The sequence below is a fragment of the Schistocerca nitens genome, chromosome 4 (assembly GCF_023898315.1).
Source record: "Schistocerca nitens isolate TAMUIC-IGC-003100 chromosome 4, iqSchNite1.1, whole genome shotgun sequence".
Classification (NCBI taxonomy): domain Eukaryota; kingdom Metazoa; phylum Arthropoda; class Insecta; order Orthoptera; family Acrididae; genus Schistocerca; species Schistocerca nitens.
Window position 1 is genome coordinate 508,802,960 of NC_064617.1, and position 19,676 is coordinate 508,822,635.

General features: G+C 41.6%; 1 protein-coding gene across 1 annotated transcript in view; it reads right to left on the minus strand.

Moving 5' to 3' along the window:
• The window catches only part of LOC126252400 (uncharacterized), a 151,562-nt gene that overhangs the window by 116,744 nt on the left and 15,142 nt on the right, over window positions 1-19,676 (minus strand). The window contains exons 2-4 of the mRNA XM_049953290.1: window positions 17,022-17,146; window positions 16,762-16,938; window positions 9,938-10,146 (exon numbers count right to left, since the gene is read on the minus strand). Coding sequence (XP_049809247.1) covers window positions 9,938-10,146; window positions 16,762-16,938; window positions 17,022-17,146 — 511 coding nt within the window. The remainder of the gene's footprint in view (window positions 1-9,937; window positions 10,147-16,761; window positions 16,939-17,021; window positions 17,147-19,676) is intronic.

A 19,676-nucleotide genomic window follows, 5' to 3' on the forward strand; every position in this document is an offset into this window, starting at 1 on the left:
AACAAGAAAAACAGGCGATGGAACGGCGACATTGTAAAAAACTGTAAAACGGCGGAAAGTTGTGGAATTTAAAATATAAAAACACGGTGTTGACGATCCTGATGAAGACACATAGTAAGGAAACAGGCACAACTAAAAAAAAAAGAAACACGGCGACAGTTTGGTTTCTGTTAAAAAAAAAAATGGTTCAAATGGCTCTGAGCACTATGGGACTTAACATCTATGGTCATCAGTCCCCTAGAACTTAGAACTACTTAAACCTAACTAACCTAAGGACAGCACACAACACCCAGCCATCACGAGGCAGAGAAAATCCCTGACCCCGCCGGGAATCGAACCCAGGAACTCGGGCGTGGGAAGCGAGAACGCTACCGCACGACCACGAGATGCGGGCTGGTTTCTGTTCGCACGAGATAAAAAAGACACCTAGCGACAGTATGGTGGCTGTTCGCAACACTGACAGGGGACGCACAACACCGAACATTCACTGAAAACAACACTATAGAGGCGACACAGCGGCAGATGGGGGCGGGGGAAGGACCTGGATCGATGAGGGGGAAAAAGGGGGGAGGAGGAGTGGAACAGAAAAAGGGGGGGGGGCAGATGGAGGAAGAAGACATAGAAAAAGGGGGCCGCAGGGCGGGCGCGAGGAGTATGGGGGCAGTGGAGGGGGAAGCAAAAGGACTCGGGGGGAGAGAAGGGAGTCAGAGGGTAGGCGGGGAACAACAGGATGTAAGGGGGGGGGGGAAGGAGAGTATTTCTTTACATGGCGTGAACATTTTTGCTTTACTAATGGTGTTGCAGAATTTTGAAACGGACGTTTTTAGGACTGTTATACGTTGTAGGTAAAGACACAGTCTTCACGAAAACATCTGAAGGTGAAGTGAACATAAAATGAATGTACTCTCAAGAACACAGGTTTTCGGCATAATTTGGTGGTATGGCATGTCGGGAAAGGGGTACCATCTTATTGGTGCATTACTCCATAAACACTAACGTAAGGGATGCTATAATTTTGACTTGCGCTACGAGCACTGCCTTCGCATCATGTGATGAGGCGCCCTGTGAGCTTAAGGAAATATGTGAATCAGGACTGCGGGTGACCAAACGTTGCCCATGCCTGATCTGACATCTTGTCTTATTTACACTTTTCTCAGAGTCAACTGAGAAAACAGGGTGTCCATTTCGAACATTCGCTTTGACAGAAACTATATTGTAATACTTCGTAGAGAAACGATCTGGACAAAAAGTTCCAGTTAACATGCGTGAGGTTATCATGAGACTTTCCCAAAAGCCAGAACGACAGACGGGTATGGTTTAGTGGAAATATTGTGCTTCGCTCTAAAATAAGTGTCCTATTTAGAGAATGAGAGACGAAGGAGAGGGTGACAGCTGTGGAAGCACATGAGACACTTGAATGGGGACTTAAGGCATTCTCATTACAAACCAATGGCCTTGTTGTTAAGCTATGGCCGTGTTAACAGGTCAGGAATACCAAGAAAGGCCTGGAGGCGTTCGCACCGGTTTTCACAAGAAAATCGATCTTGTAAGCTAGTATCGAACTAGCCACCAACTATAGCAGGTACCGCTATGGGAGCTAGAGCGAGAACGGTACTGGAGATCCCATGACCCACGCAAGCTGCCGCTAGCGGCTTTTCAAAGCAAGATCAGAAAGTTTGGCATCCTGCAGCAGTGACTGATCCAGCGTTCATCGTTGGTCAGGTGACATTGTAAATTGAGCCCACCGATGACATGATATTACGTGAAACTGTGTGCCTTGAAAGACAGAGGGAGGGGAAATGAATAAAAATGCCTTGAGAGCAGCTGAGAACAATTGTGAGCTCGCATTTGAAGTTCATTCTGATCATTATTGTACATTCAGAGACAACTCAAGAGTCCATACTGTAGGACTACGATTTGAGATGAGTGGAAGAGCATTTTGAGACCTACAAGAGTTCATTCTGAGGTGACTCGAGCGTTACACAGCTGATCCGTTGAGGAGTTTCTTATATATCAAGTAAGTGAATTGCATGCTGTAAAAAGTGTTACGAATAACAGATAAATTTGAAGTCCGATGACGTTTATTGCTCCAATTATTTGTTATGTATCAAACAAATGTACTTTTCATTGTTTTAAAATTAGACCTCAGAACAACTTTTTTTGTCCAACATTTCATCAGAAATGTTAGTTGATTTTCGAAGATTTATCCTTGCGACACGTTCTGCATATGCAGAGAGGATATCGGTGCGTTAGAATTCGTCTTTATTCATGATAACGAGTTATGACTTCCAATGCACAGTCTTGATCATCAAATATACGAAATAATCAATTCCACTGGAATATTTAGCAAATAATTATTCGTGTTTACACGTCAGCTTCACTTTCCAAATTACATTCAAAATATATATATATATATATATATATATATATATATATATATATATATATATATATATATATATATATATATATTATGACATGTCATCGTAACCCTACTTCTTCGATGTTTGTTTGGCTATTATATGTCTGTAGTTTGTTGTAAGCTTCCCTGAGTTATGGACCCCAATACAGGTCAACTATCTGTAAATACTGGGCAAGACAATGTTGCAATAGTTGCAGTTGATGTAAAAAGGCATAAAAGGTCTTCTGCTTGTCTCTTGACACTTCCTCGATAAAAAGTTGCCAATCACACTGCAATATTATGTAGTCTTTTGTGTATTCAAACCCAATTCAAATGGTTCAAATGGCTCTAAGCACTATGGGACTTAACATCTGAGGTCATCAGTCCCCTAGACTTAGAACTACTTAAACCTAACTAATCTAAGGACACCACACACATCCATGCCCGAGGCAGGATTCGAACCTGCGATTGTAGCAGCAGCGCGGTTCCGGACTGAAGCGCCGAGAACCGCTCGGTCACAGCGGCCGGCAAACCCAATTCATCTTCCAAAATTTTTGAATCTTAATGCTCTATGTAACTGCACAGACACATGTCAGATCGAAAAACCATGACGTATTCTAATGGAAAGCTTAATCAGAGTTATTCCTAAAACACTTTTGGATTTCTCTGGACGTCCAACAGCAGCCCACAAACATTTATGGAGTTTTTCAGATTTAAAGTCAGTTGTTGTTAGTCGTTAGGAACTAAGCAGTAACTTTGTTCACTCATTTCGTAGTACCACAAACTGGATAAAACTCCGTAGTTATCTCAACGAGTCACCAATATCCGATAGTTTTAGGAATCTTGGTACATTGGAGGAAGGTGCTGCAGGTTAAAGGTGTGTTTATGCTGTCATCTTGCCGCTCGACAGCGTGTCTTGGTAAAGTTGAAACAAGCGCACTGAGTCTAACTGGCCTGTTTAATCTGCACCATCGCTGCTCGGCCCGCTACTCGCCTCACTGTTCGCTGCGATCGTCGCCAGACAATGACATCGAGCTATTTTGTGTTATGCGTTGTGAGCATCGCAGTATGTCCTGAAACTAGAGCTACCATTGACAGCTTGCATGTCACTCCAGCAGTGCTGTGCTTGTTCCTGCTAGCTATGTTGCAGCGTTCATTAGCGAGCAGCGATGTGCGATGCACCAGCAGCGTGATGCCAACAGCGAGGCTGCAGCATAAACGTACCCTATGATTTTCTGCTGGCTGAATTGTCATCTTTAGCTACTTACAATGAGTCCAAAAAGTATTAGTCTAGTTGTAATTTTTTTTAAAAACTAAGTATATGTCACGTGAAAAGAAGGGAGCATAAAATGTGAACATCCAGTCATATGCAACGAACCTTGGTAAGATTTTTATTGATGGACAAGGAAATAAATACATCCATAGCGATAACAAATTTGACAAAATAGAGAATTTATTCAAGGACTACTTAAAAAAGTATTAGGCCACTCATTTTTTTTTAAATTTACAATCTGAAAATATGATTTCAATTACAAAAATTAATATTTAGTGGGGTTTCCCTTTACAGCAATTACTGCTTATAGTCCTCTGAGCATCGACTTGACCAAGTTTGCCGTGAGAGAGGCTGGAATTTTGTCCCTTGAAGTGCCTCTTTTAGGCCTCTCTTCTTAGAAATGTGTCTTCTCCTAATACTATCTTCCAGTACTTTCCAAAGGTGTTCAATAGGATTAATGTCTGGGCTCTGAGAATGGGTGTTAAGTTGTTTTGGAGTATTGTACAGGAGTCACAGCCTTGTATTTAGAGCCGTATGCTCTGGGTCGTTATCTTGTTGAAAAATGTAATTTCCTTGCTGACCTAATTTTTCGGCGCTAGGATTCAGATTGTCCTCTAAAATGTTGATATACTTATGGTGATTCATTGTACCTTCTATGAAATGTAATTTTCCAATACCTGCAGCACTCATACAGCCCCACACCATCAGGGAGCCACAACTGTGTTTAAACGTTGGTACAAGATTGCGTGGCAACATCTCCGCATTCTTCTTAAGCCACACCATCCGCCTGCCATCCGACACGAATATGCTACATTTATTCTCTTCAGAAAATATTACTCTATTTCAGAAGTCTTCGTTTTTGAATCTATATTCCATCGCAAAATGAAGACGTTTCTTTCTATTCTGTTCACTGACCCAAAATTTCTTGCGCGCTACTCGGCCGTGATACACATACATTTTGAAGATATTTCTGATTGTGTTGGCACATACCTTCTTTCCCCTAGACTCTAACTCCCCAGCCAACTTAGGAGCGCTGATTTTAGGTTTCTTCTTCATTTCCGTCACGATAAATATCATGTCTGCATCAGTCAAACTTTGAGGGCGTCCGGTACGTGGTTGGTTTCTTAATGATTTTGTTGCGCAAAATCGATTTATTATCGACTGAACCGTCGATCTAGGTCTAACGACTACTTTAGCAATCTCGTAAGAAGATTTGCACTCATTATGTAAGCGCAAAATAAGTTTCCTTTCGATCAGCGTCGCCTCACTACCCTTAAGGCCCATGGCGCTAATTGCGCTGTATCGGTTCGTTCAGAACCACAACAGGCGATAGAGTGGGGCCGCGCGCGGTTGAGTCTAGTTCGTGCCGTGGGTCAGCGTTATAGTCTAATCACTGCGCGTAGAATTTCGGCATGTTCAGATGGTGGACGATTACTTTATAAACTAGCTCTTGTATTACATTTGCTATTTTGTTAACCTTTCTGTCGACTTGGATGTATTTCTTTCCTTGCTTTTGAACAAAAATGACTTACCGAGGTACTTCTTACATTATTGACTCTTTAGATATTGTATACATTTCTTTTCATGTTACACAGACTTTGTTTTCTAAAAGATATTCAGCTAGACGAATACTTTTTGAACTCACTGTCGGTAGAGTACTAGATCGTGTTAGCAGAAGGTTGGGGGAGGAGTGGCAGGTGCAGTCAGATAAAGTGGGTTGGGTTTGAACAGACATAGTGGCGCACCCTTGACTTCCTTTCACCTCTGAACCGACTTACACAACTACTTAGAACGAAACCCACAGTTCAACACATACTCCAGAACAAACTGCAACTTCGGATTTTTCTCGTTGTCAGAGATGAAAGAAGCTATAAATAACAGGAACAGTCCCAGAACGTATGGAGGATCGAACCTAAAACTTTTGGCTTTATAGTCTGTAAGTATACTCAGTGAGCCCACACTTATGTACAGACTTTAAATAAGTTATTTATCAAATACAGAATGGACCGAGCAAAGGTAACATACACTGCTGGCCACCGTAAATGCAACACCCTGAAGGTAGCATCCGAATCAAGTGAAATTTACACCATGAGTTTGCAGCGATGAGATATGCAACTGATTAGAATTTCAGCGCAGACGCACATCACGCGCGCCTGTGGCGCCACCTCATAGCGCCATTTAAGGCTTGGCGATTTCGACGAGTGTACGTTCGGCACGTGTGTTTACCTTGTGGTTGTTTCACAAGACGATCAGTTATGCCTCGTAGACAACAGCGAACATCTTTTGATCAAGTATCAAAGTTCGACAGAGGAAGGATAGTGGCTTACCGAGATTGTGGATTATCATACAGAGAAATCGCTAGTCGTGTTGGACGAAACCAAACAACTGTAATGCGGATATGTGACCGTTGGATGCAGGAGGGTACGACGGACCGACGTGGTCGATCGCATTCACCTCGGTGCACCACTGCACGTGCTGACAGGCAAATTGTGCGCATGGCAGTGACGGATCGCTCAGTGACATCCCGAACCATAGCACAGCACATTGCGTCTGTAACGCATCATCCAGTGTCTGCGCGTACCATTCGACGCCGTTTACAGCAGAGTGGTCTGTCCGCAAGACGTCCATTGCTTCGTCTACCATTGACGCAGAACCACAGACGTCTCCGTCGCCAATAGTGTGATGACAGACGGATGTGGACGGCAGAATGGAATGACGTCTTTACCGACGAGGCACGCTTCTGTCTGCAGCACCACGATGGTCGGATTCGAGCGTGGAGACACCGTGGAGAGAGGATGCTGGGCAGCTGCATTATGCACTGGCACACTGGTCTTGCACCGGGTATTATGGTATGGGGCGGTACTGGATATTACTCTCGCACGCCTCTAGTACGCATTGCCGGTACTTTAAATAGCCGGCGCTACATATCCGAGGTGCTGGAGCCAGTTGTCCTTCCTTACTTTCAGGGCTCGGCCACAGCCATATTTCAACAGGATAATGCGCGACCACACGTGGCACGCATTGTCCAAAGGTTCTTCGTCAATACCAGATTGAATTGCTTCCCTGGCCGGCTCGCTCTCCGGATCTTTCGCCGATAGAAAACATGTGGTCCATGGTTGCTCAACGAGTGACCCAGATTACATCCCCAGCTGCCACACCAGATGATCTTTGGCAACGTGTGGAAGCTGCTTGGGCTGCTGTATCCCAGGAACACATCCAACGTCTCTTTGACTCAATGCCGAGACGTGTGGCAGCGGTGATCTCCAACAATGGCGGCTACTCTGGCTACTGATTCTGGCAGGAACCACATGTCACAGACGTCTGTAAACGTAATCATTTGATGCTTGGTCAACATGTTATCTACAAAATAAATTTTGTTGTGCTACCTCTTGTCTTTCTTGGTGTTGCACTTACGGTGGCCAGCAGTGTATATTAGTCATAGAATTCGGTACAAGAAGTAAATGAAAACAATTCAGTGGCAGTATATGTTAAACATTATTTAAGTTACAAATAATTTATTCATGAATAAGTTATAAGTTATAAGAGTAGAGGGACATGAAAGGGAAGCAGTGGTTGTATATTGAGCAAGCAGTAAAAGAAACAAAAGAAAAGTTTGGAGTAGGTATTAAAATCCATGTAGAAGAAATAAAAACTTTGAGGTTCGCCGATGACATTGTAATTCTGTCAGAGACAGCAAAGGACTTGGAAGAGCAGTTGAACGGAATGGACAGTGTCTTGAAATGAGGGTATAAGATGAACATCAACAAAAGCAAAACGAGGATAATGGAATGTAGTCGAATTAAGTCGGGTGACGCTGAGGGAATTAGACTAGGAAATGAGACACTTAAAGTAGTAAAGAAGTTTTTCTATTTGGGGAGCAAAATAACTGATGATGGTCGAAGAAGAGATGATGTAAAATGTAGACTGGCAATGGCAAGGAGAGCGTTTCTGAAGAAGAAAAATTTGTTAACATCGAGTGTAGATTTAAATGTCAGGAAGTCGTTTCTGAAAGTATTTGTATGGAGTGTAGCCATGTATGGAAGTGAAACATGGACGATAAATAGTTTGGACAAGAAGAGAATAGAAGCTTTCGAAATGTGGTGCTACAGAAGAATGCTGAAGGTAAGATGGGTAGATCACGTAACTAATGAGGAGGTATTGAATAGGACTGGAGAGAAGAGAAGTTTGTGGCACAACTTGACTAGAAGAAGGGATCGGTTGGTATGACATGTTCTGAGGCATCGAGGGATCACCAATTTAGTATTGGAGGGAGACGAGGAGATGAATAAACTAAGCAGATTCAGAAGGATGTAGGCTGCAGTAGGTAGTGGGAGATGAAGAAGCTTGCACAGGATAGAGTAGCATGGAGAGCTGCATCAAACCAGTCTCAGAACTGAAGACTACAACAACAACAACAACAAGTTCAGTAGAGTGATCTGCATATTCGAATAATTACCAAGTTAGAAATTTATTCAAATAATATCCATCTTCGATTACCACTGCACCTTACACTTCCTTCCTCTTTCCATTCATAGCAATTAATATTACCAACTGTAATGAGTTCTGTTAGTTAATTTGCTCGATTTACACACAACAATCTATAGTGTAGCTGGGTTGAAGTTTTTTGTTAATTATGAAGAAGGTTGCCAATTACAATATGTTTTCATGCTTCGCAGCATAAATCTTTTTCATTTGTTTTGTCCACAGAGTGTCTCAATGTCAGTGCAATTTTACCAGCAGACTGAATGCAGGCATTATTTCAGACATATTTACAGTTCCACAAGTAAAACAGTGTCTATCAATAACTTTCATTATTCTATTGCCAGTTTAATTCTCGTTATATGTTATCATACTCAATGCAGGGGTAATACTTCATGAATCTCAGGTACACAGCACGCACTTGCTGCACAGAAATTATGGAATATCGACAGCTACCAAGAAATTGTAATTCTAAATGCATTCCTACGCCAGGACTATTAGTGCTGCTACGTTGCAGCGAAGCTGTCCAGAGTCCACTGTAGGTTTCCTTAGCTGTGTAGCTCAGTCAGTGTGCGCCACTCAGTGAGTGCGCACCACGTGGTGCTGGGTGTGGAAGTCGCTGGCCGCATGCTTGCACAATGCTTACAGAGCGAGTGATGGGAAGCGACTGCAGCCCACGTAGTTCCACCTCACAGATGCAGTGCTCTACTGTAAACCAATGTCGGCTTGACACCACGAGAGATGTTACAGGAGACTGATATCTTACACTGACATTGGCATCACACTAGCTGTCCGCTCCTGCACATGCCACCAGTTCTATCACGTGGTAAGATTTAGTGTTTTAATCACCCATCTCCCCTCCCTCATGCCCAGAGTTGTGTGTAAGCCCAATCAATCTGCACTGAAATTTTTTGTACTAATGATTTATAAATGATTATAATAAATGTACATTTCTCCTACTTTATTAATTTGAATTTACCGTATTTTGGCACCCAGCATTGGGCCTTGTCATTAATAATTTATATTTAACTAAATGTTTGGCATCCAGCCAGTAATAATTTGCATTTCACTACAATATTTTATGCTTTATGAGTCCAATATGTGTTCCATTGTGATACCTGCCTGAATCCACCAGTGTCAGTTAAAGGATGTGCAAGTTACAGAATATACACTAATATTCCAGCAGTAGGATAATACTTCATTAGTTAAATAGAAACTAAGGTATTCTATAAATACATCTCGTAACTGTGCGGCACACACACATGCTTTTCCTCAGTGAACTCATAGTGTCTGCCGATAGCAGTGCAGAACACATAACATCCAACGTTATTTTGTTTAGAGCCATGCTCGCGCATCTGTGTAGCCTGCTAATTCACAACCAACCAGCTACAAATTACCACCTTCCGCGATTTCTCGTATAATATTGCTGCTAAACCTTGTCTCTTGTCAAATATTACTGTCCTAGGTCAAGTGAGAGGCACCTGCAATGGTCGATTATTGATTTTTCGATTACCAAAATATATGACATAGATCGGCGTACTTGTGGATTGCATTGACTTAGAAGCTTCTATTTTGCAAACAACGAAGAGTCCAGATATCTTAGGACGTGACATAAATTTCCACTCGATAGCTGTACTCGGTCCTGAAGAGAAAGGTGTGCTATGTGATGGTCGAACATTGCAATTGTCGGAAAACAAATGCCATAAAAGCAACTTTTTCGTAAGATTTTGTTACAAATTAACAATTTTCGCGTTTTCTCGTGTAATATTGCTGTCAAGGTATACCTTGCTGCCCCACAGCAGAGGCGACGAGCAGGAACGTGTCCCCCCAGGCTTGGAGTGCGGGCCGGCCGTGCGCCCAGCAGACGGCGCGCGCCACCAGCGCCAGTGCGGCGAACGCCAGAACCACGCACAGCCAGAGGCGTGGCGCCAGCGGCCGGAACAGCGTGCCCTGCACCGTCACCACTGCCGGGTGCCGGAACATGATCTTTGACCTGAAACATGTCGTTCGTTAGCGTATGCCACCAAAACAGCGTACCCTGCTATGAGCATAATTTTATATATATCCTGTCTTTCATTAATCGCGAAAAATCGGGTTTTGTGGTGCAATTCTCTTTTCTTCCTCTTTTTCGTTTCACCCTTACTGGAGTACGATGAATCAGTTATTTCTTCGCATAATGTTCCTTCCTTTGTGTCAGTATTTCTTCATTCTCTCTGATCTTCTTCTTCTTCACTCCTCTTCCGAGTTGATGGGTTTCGACTTTATTTTAAATTTGTCTTGGAATCTTACTTTGTCGTCTTTGGTACTTTGCTGAGCTGTTCTATCGAGTAATGACTTTCCTGTAATTTTTAATTCTCTTAGGTCTTTTTCAATTTCTGTAAATCAATTAGGTTTCGTTATTGGTTATGGGAGAAATAAAAAATTTGTTTAGTGAATCTATTTAGAGTTCATTCTAACAAGATGTCCATAAAAATGTAGTCTCCTTTTTCGCATAGTATCTGAGGTCTTTCTTTTTTTCAGAGAGTTTGATTCTTGAGGTACATTTTTTTAGTATCCAGAAATTTTGGCCTTACAGTTTTTCTTAAATTTTTTTCTTAATTTCATGCTGATTGTTCTATCTGGCCTAATCGATTCATGGTTAGGGTTTCTGTTGCATACAATACTTCTGGCGTGTTCACTGTTTTGTGATGCTTACTTTTGGACCTCATGAAAGGAATTACTTGTTGTATGTCTGTTTTGTCAAATGAAGGCCAATTCAAGTTTGTTTTTCCTCGATTCTATTGCCTTGTGTTCTGTTGCATTCCAATTAATCCATTCCCCCAAACATTTCAATTCTTTTATTATTTCTATTTTATGTTCTTGGACTTTTATGTATTTATTTATGTGTTTGTTATTTGCCATTATTTTAGTTTTTTCAAAGCAAATGTTGAGACCTACTTTAGCTGCATGTTTCTGTAGTTCAAGGATTCATTCCTTTGCTTCCTTCATTGCTTCAGCAAACAGGCCACATCATCTGCAAAGGCAATGTAGTTGATTTTAAAATCTGCTTTTTGCAACACCATCTTATTCCATTCTTTATGGTTTTCTTCCATTCTCTGATTACTTCCTCAAGGGACAATCAAACCATAATGTTGGAAACCCATCCATTTATCTTACTGCTGTTTTTATTACAAATGTGTCTGACACTTTACCCATGAATTTAACTTTCAAAGACGTATTTGTAATAGTGGTTTTTATTGTTAGTTGTTTTCGTATCCAAATCCAGTTCTTATGTCATTGATATTAGGGATTCTCTATCAATTGTATCATATGCATTCTTGAAATCAGTGAAGGAAATTGTGTATGTCTTTGATTTTTGATATAGTGTAACGTTTTTTTAAAGGTTTTGTATTTATTCTGAGTATGATCCACTGTTTCAGAACCCTCCCTGGTACTCCCCCAGTTGCGGACTCAAATGTGGCTCTGCTCTTCTGAAAAGGACTTCTTTGTGAAGGGATGGATGAGAGCTGTTTTCTACTCTACTCGGATCTCTTCTTCTACCCAAATTTTATTGAACACAAGTTTAATGACTTTTTTTAGATTTTCTGCATAGTTTGGCCACTATTTGATTTCCACCTGTACTTCATTATTTTTTAATTCTGAAATGATTTTTTGTAATTCTTCAATTGTTGATGGTTCTGAATCTGGTTTATTAGAATTATTTGAAGTGAATTCAAAATTTTCAACAATGACTTCACAATTCAAGAGTTTCTTAAAGAAGTCTGAAAATATCTTGCAATTTTCTATATTTTTGTGAGCAATGTTCCAATTAGCATCTCGCAATTGAAGGGTAGGTTTTTATAGTTTTTGCTAGAAGCTTCTTGTGTTGTTTTTGGCAAACTCTTCATGAGTTTGAAAGAAAGTTTTGTTTTTGTATGCTTTCTTAACCTATTTTTATATGCATATTTTTATATTCAAGTCATCACTCCACTGTTTTTATAAATGAGAGATCGAATGCAAGCATTCATAAAAAAAAAGGTTCACTGTTCCACCATAACCTAAATGTTCGCATTTTAAAACTTAGATTTGATGTACGCAAACCAACAAAAGTTTCGCATATTCCTGATATGTCGCACAGGTGTGTTGCTATTGTGACTGTTTCTGTATCAATCGGAAGGTCATATGTGACGTTACTTGTAAACATACACAGAGTTACCATGAGAACTAATTAGGGTAGAAAGCTGCACTCGAATGGATTGCAGCATTTCAGCTGAAAGTAAAACACCAGTAGGGATGTATTAGAGACGTCTGTGGAACAGTAGAGTGAATATCTATAGCGCCAGAAGGACAGTCCCAATCAATGATCGGGTCCGCATCACCACGTTACTTGCAGAAGTCTTGGTAACTAGGGAGGTTTCTCGACATTTGCACCTGAGTCCAATTCACGTGGTGCAGAGATGGAATCAATTCCACAGGTTATGTTGAGGAGTTAACGCTGCATATGGTATCCCTGTTTGATAGGGGTGCACGGCGATCGATATCTACGACTTCTGAATCAAAGGAACTATGAGCTTAGTTCTCCAGAACGGAATCCGTCATTCTAAGACGCTAAAGGACGTCATGTATCGGACCAAACTGTTTGGACACAATTGTGTGATGCGAACCTTCATTCCCGACGGCCATACCGAGCATTATGTCGTACATCACAGCACCATGAAGGGCAAGAAATCATGTAAAACGGACGACCCAGGATTGCCCCAAGTGTTGTTTATGGACGAAATCTGGATCGTTTTGCACCCTGACAACTGAAGACATCTCGGGAGACAACCCAGTAACATGAACGCCTTGAATGTTGTGTCCCATATATGCAACAAAGCGGTGGTGGAGAGATTTGATGGAGTGATGTTCTGGGGTGACATTGCATGGGGCCACCGGACACCTCTCGTTGTTGCTGACAGCTGTCTCACTGCTCTATAGTACAGGGACGAGATTCTCCAACACATAGTGGACCGAATCGCCAACGACGATGGACGATGGACGGTAACTCGCGTGCTCATCGTGCTGTTTCCGTGAACACGCTCGTACAGCCTACTATGTTCAGCGGAACGGAGTGGCCTGCTTGTTCTCAGACATGACCCTAATGGAACACGGGTGAGTTCGACTGCAACGAGCCGGTTTTGAACGTCGACGACGGCCTCGTATCCGCGCGGCTTATGCTGACTCGTCATTGAAGAGTGGGACAATTTTGACCACAGGTAGTTTGGAGGAGGAGGGAGGAGGAGATTAGTGTTTAACGTCCCATCGACAACGAGGTCATTAGAGACGGAGCACAAGCTCGGGTTATGGAAGGATGGGGAAGGAAATCGGCCGTGCCCTTTCAAAGGAACCATCCCGGCATTTGCCTGAAGTGATATAGGGAAATCACGGAAACACAGGTAGTTTGATGACCTCATCCATAGTATGCCACAGTAGATCCAAGTCTGCATCCGAGCACGTGGACGTTCCACCACGTATTGATGTTGTCCAGGAGTGTTATGAAATGTCCCCCCTCTCTACCCCTTCCCCCTCTCCACCGCGCCCCGTGGGCAACAGACGACATTGTCGTTATATAATAATGATTCTTCTTATTTTTTTATTTGGTGATCTGGCCACGTTGTAAATGAATATGTAACAGAATAGCATTTAAGACTGGTTCTGTGCGTGTTGGACCGTGGGAATAACAATGGTCGCCGTGATGGAATCAGTTGCTATGTTGCCAGTCACAGGCAAGCCGTTTTCCAACAACACGGAGCTTCGCGTGCACGCTGTTAATCGCGAGGTCCAGCATTCACAGAACCTCTCTTAAATAGCACTCTTTATAAGATCCGTATCACACGGTATGGTCACAGTGGTTGTGCGTCTTACAACCACAACTGAGACCTTCAAAAGAAACCCACGCTTTCTGTCGTTTGTTTATTCTTGGCTGAGAAAAAGTTACTTTAGGAAAATCATTAGAACATTTTTGTGGGTGATTGAGAATTTCTGTAACTTAAAATTTCCATTGCCAATATATGTGCCTATAAAGTATTATAATTTCACTAACATTTAAAGCTACATTGTTTTGAAGTGAGCAGTTCGTAGCGAAGACGCCAAAACCGGACAGTTCTTACTACAATCTAAAATAAAAAACGTATATTGAAGTTTAAAGCAAAATTGCTTCATATAACCTAAAGCACAGGAGGAAAAGCAGAAAGGTAGGAGTATATAGAGAGCGATGTACTTGAGGACAATATTACGGAAATGGAAGAGGACGTAGATGAACAGATGAAGATGAAATGGAAGATATGATACTGCGTGAAGAATTTGACAGAGCACTGAGAGACCTAAGTCGACACAAGGTCCTGGGTGTGGACAATATCCCATTAGAACTACTGATACCCTTGGGAGAGCGAGCCACGACAAAAATATTCCATCTGGTGAGCAAGAACTATGAGGCAAGCGTAATACCCTCAGACTTCAAGAAGAATATAATAATTCCAATCCCGAAAAAGGAAGTTGTCAGGTGTGAAAATTACCGAACTATCAGTTTAGTAAGTCACGGTTGCAAAATACAAACACCAATTCTTTACAGACGAGTGGTGGAAGTCGACCTCGGGGAAGATCAGTTTGGATTCCGTAGAAATACTGGAACCCGCGAGGCAATACTGACCTTACGACTTATCTTAGAAGACAGGTGAAGAGAAGACAAACCTACTTTCCTAGCATTTGTAAACGTAGAAAAAGCTTTTGAAAATGCTGACTTGAATACTCTGTTTCAAATTATGATGGCGGCAAGAGTAAAATACAGGGAGCGAAAGGCTATTTACAATTTGTACATAAACCAAATGGCAGTAATAAGAGTCGAGGGGCACGAAAGAGAGGCAGTGGTTGGGAAGGGAGTGAGTCAGAGTTGTAACCAATCCCCGATGTCATTCAATCTGTATATTGAGCAAGCAGTAAAGGAAACAAAAGAAAAAATGTGGAGTAGGAACTAAAATCCATGGAGAAAAATAAAAACTTTGAGGATTGCTGACGATATTGTAGTTCTGTCACAGACAGCAAAACCTGTAAGAGTAGTTGAACGGAATGGACTGTGTATTGAAAGGATGATATAAGATGAAGATCAACAAAAGCAAAACGAAGATAATAGAATGTAATTGAATTAAATCAGGTGGTGCTGAGGGAATCAGATTAAAAGAGACTTAAAGTAGCAGATGAGTTTTGTTCTTTGGGAAGCAAAATAAGTGATGCTGGTCGAAATAGAAATGACACAAAACGTAGACTGGCTATGGCAAGGAAAGCGTTCCTTAAGAAGAGAAATTTGTTAACATCGAGTATAGATTTAAGTGTCAGGAAGTCCTTTCTGAAAGTATTTGTATGGAGTGTAGTCATGTATGGAACTGAAACATGGACGATAAATAGACAGGAAGAGAACAGAAGATTTCGAAATGTGGTGCTACATAAGAATGCTGAAAATTAGACGGGTAGGTCACGTAACTAATGAGGAGGTATGGAACAGAATTGGGGAGAAGAGGAATTTGTGGCACAACTTGACTAGAAGAAGGGATCGGTTGGTAGGACACGTTCTGAGGCATCAAAAGATCACGAATTTAGTGTTGAAGGGAAGCGTGGAGGGTAAAAAAATCATAGAGGGAGACCAAGAGATGGATAGACAAAACTCCGGCCGCTGTGGCCTAGCTGTTCTAGGCGCTTCAGTCTGGAACCGCGCGACAGCTACGGTCGCAGGTTCGAATCCTGCCTCGGGATTGAGTGTGTGTGAAGTCCTTAAGTTAGTTAGGTTTAAGTAGTTCTAAGTTCTAGGGGACTGATGACCTCAGATGTTAAGTCCCATAGTGCTCAGAGCCATTTGAACCATTTGATACAATCAATTATTAAAAATGACAGTCACAGTCTCATTATTTATTTTGTCGCCAACCGGTTTCAACCCGCGATGGGGTCATCTTCAGGGCAATTTACACCATTTGGTCGCTCGCTGGAGCCGTCACCCTGCCTGCGCAATAATGCAATTATGACTGTCATTTTGAATAATTGATTATAAGTAAACCAATCGATGTTATCTCCACACAACAATGTTGTCTAAAAATTTATCCATTTGATACACTAAGCAGATTCAGAAGGATGTAGGTTGTTGTAGTTACTCGGAGGTGAAGGGGGTTGCATAGGATAGAGTAGCACGCAGAGCTGCATCAAACCAGTCTCTGGACAGAAGATCACAACAACACAACTTAAAGTATAGTATATATATATATTGATGTAACTCATTGTGCGTAAGGCGTATTGGTTCACTTGTAATTAATGCTCAGATTCGAGCCTTAAGAACAAAAAATCCGATAATAAATCTGCAGAACAGTACGTAGTGTAATTCACCTTGCATGCCGCACATCGCCAAGAAATTAAAGATTACGGTGCGACTCCGTAAGAAGCCACGGTTCCTCCGAGCCACGGAAAAAAGGAACGTTTCATACCTTCAAATTTCCAATAAGCTTGACAAATCTCTGTATGCTACACCTGATACAGCAAGCCTGTTTATCCAGCATTTGTCTACGGCCGGTTGGTGCAGACTCGCAGCTGACGAGGTGGCAACACTTACACCCAGAGGCGGGAGGGCCCGGCGTAGTCGATGCGGCTGAGGCGGTCTTCCACCATGACCAGGCCCGCTGATCCGACGTCGACCAGCCCTCTCTCCAGCATACCCACCAGTCCGTCGAGCGTGTTGTTTTCACTCTGCCGCTTGTATCCGAAAGACGCCGTCGCGTACAGAACTGTACTGTAATGAGAAAGCGGTTAATGTTATATGAAATTGTTGACAACTATATTTTAAGAAGCCTGAAAGCTAGTTACCAGACGTACGTGAAATTTAATTTTTGTGACAGAATGTTTGTCAGTCCCCAACCAAAACGTGCCATTGTGTCTACATATTTCTCTTCGACGTCACTGAGGCGCTGTCCAAGATTATCGAGAGGTAGGTCAGTTACCTGAAATATTTACGAAAATTTTATCACTTAGTTTTTGTAACAACACTACGCTTCTTTTCTTGCGTCATAAAATACAGGACTTCCATAATTAAAGTTCCAGTTTCAAAAAGCTGTTCAACTAAATAATTAGGAATTACAATTACGAACAATTTAAATTGGTAGGAACACACAGGAAATGTTGTGGGCAAGGCTGATCAAAGACTGAAGGAAAGGAAAGGTGACAATAGCGGGAAGGGTATCCTGGTGTGCGGACGTAGCTGCGTAATGTTTGATGATGTTAATATTTTTGTGAGTGCTAAAAATGTGTAAATTCAAGTGAAAGTTGGCGTGACAGCAGCATTCATGTCGCAAAGTCGTTCCCGAAAATTGTGAGTTCTGGAAAGCAAGATTATGCAACATTAATTTATGAAGGAATTTATAGCCAACGCTACATCAAGAATAATGGCTACCGCATACAATGTGGTTATACTAAACTATTTCCAAGGACACATAAAGAGCTAGCCAGATATTATTCTGCAAGTTTCAAATATAGCTATCACAAGAGCTATAACAAATAAGGTAAGAGCCTGTATTAAATGTAAGTGGGTAGAACTGTACTGAATATCACAGTCCAAAATTCACACAAGCAGTGTGAAACAGATTCTGATACTCTTTCTTAAATTCATTCTCTCAAGATCTTAAACAAAATCCTATTTCTGTGTCATTGTTTCTTTTAGATAATCTTGTGTAAAGCTCAACAATCAAAACATATTATTTTTTAAATATCACGATGATGGAAGAATGACGTAATTTCACCTAAAGGGCTTTTTTTCCTGTAATAGACAGCTCTAAATCGGAAACAGGAAGTTTCATATCAGCGCACGCTCCGCCGCAGAGTGAAAATTTCATTTTGGAAGCTCTAAATCTATTTGTATTTCTCTGAAGCATACTAATCGCATTGCTAGCTTATATTAATCTAGAGATTAAGTTCACAATTTTGACTGTTACTTAATTTTCATTTCCACTTAATTTACATTTTAAAGATGGTAGCCATTGAGCTACGTCTTAATCTCACAACTTGCATCCATCTTGATTCCAAACCTAAAATATTCGTAGAATTAATATCTTTTACAGGCGGACTGTCATATAGTAAGATTACACCAGTCTACAGTCCGCAGTTCGTGGTCTTGCGGTAGCGTTCTCGCTTCCCGCGCACGGGGTCCCGGGTTCGATTCCCGGCGGAGTCAGGGATTTTCTCTGCCTCGTGATAAATGGGTGTTGTGTGTCCATCATCATTGACTCGCAAGTCGCCAAACTGGCGTCAACTAAAGAGGACTTGCAATACGGCGGCCGAACTTCCCCGCATGGGGCCTCCCGGCCAACAATGCCATACGATCATTCACCAGTCTACAGTCCATTCGCTGCTGTGGTGAGGGTAACATCTACTTCTACTTGATTACTCTGGAATTCACAATTAAATGCTGGATAGAAGGTTCATCGAATCACCTTCAAGCTACTTCTCTACCGTTCCACTCTCGAACAACGCGTGGGAAAAAGGAACACTTAAAACTTTCCGTGCGAGCTCTGATTTCATTATGATAATCATTTCTCCCTAGGTAGGAGGGTGCCAAAAACATTTTCGGTGTCCTACGTCAATCGTATCTGGTGCGGAACCCACACTGCACAGCAGTACTCCAGAAGAGGGCGGACAAGCGTAGTTTAGGCGGTCTCTTTAGTACACCTGTTACATTTTATAAGAGTTCTGTCAACAAATCGCAGTCTTTGATTTGCTTTCCCCACAACATTATCTATGTGAGCGTTCCAATTTAAGTTATTCGTTACTGTAATCCCTAAGTTTTTACTGAGTTTACAGCCTTTAGACTTGAGTGATTTATCGTGTAACTGAAATTTAATGGTTTCTTTTTAGTACTCATGTGGATGACTTCATACCTTTTGTGGTTTAGAGTCAACTTTTCACACCGTGCAGACATCTTATCTAATTCATTTTACAATTGGTTTTGATCTTCTGGTGACTTTACTAGACAGTAAATGACTGCATCATCTGCAAACAATCTAAGAGATCTGTGTTCAGGAACAGCAGAGGGCATATAACACTTCCTTTGGGAACGCCAGATATTACTTCTGTTTTACTCGTAGACTTTCCGTCAATTATTACCAACTAGACCTTTCTGACAAGAAATCACGAATCCAGTCACTGAGGCGAACTCCGTAGTCACGCAATTTAATTAGAAGTCGCTTGTGAGGAATGGTGTCAAAAGCGTCCTGGAAATCTAAAAATGTAGAATCAATTTTACGTCCCCTATCGATAGCACTTATTACTTCGTGAGAGTAAAGAGCTAGCTGTGTTCCACAAGAACGATATTTTCTGAATCCGTGTTGGCTATTAGTCAATAAATCGTTTTCTCGATCACAGTATATGTTCCAAAATTCTACTGCAATTCAACGTTAGTCTGTAATTCAACGGATTACTCCTATTTCCTCTCTTGGGTATTGGTGTGACTTATGCAATTCTTCAGTCTTTGGGTACGAA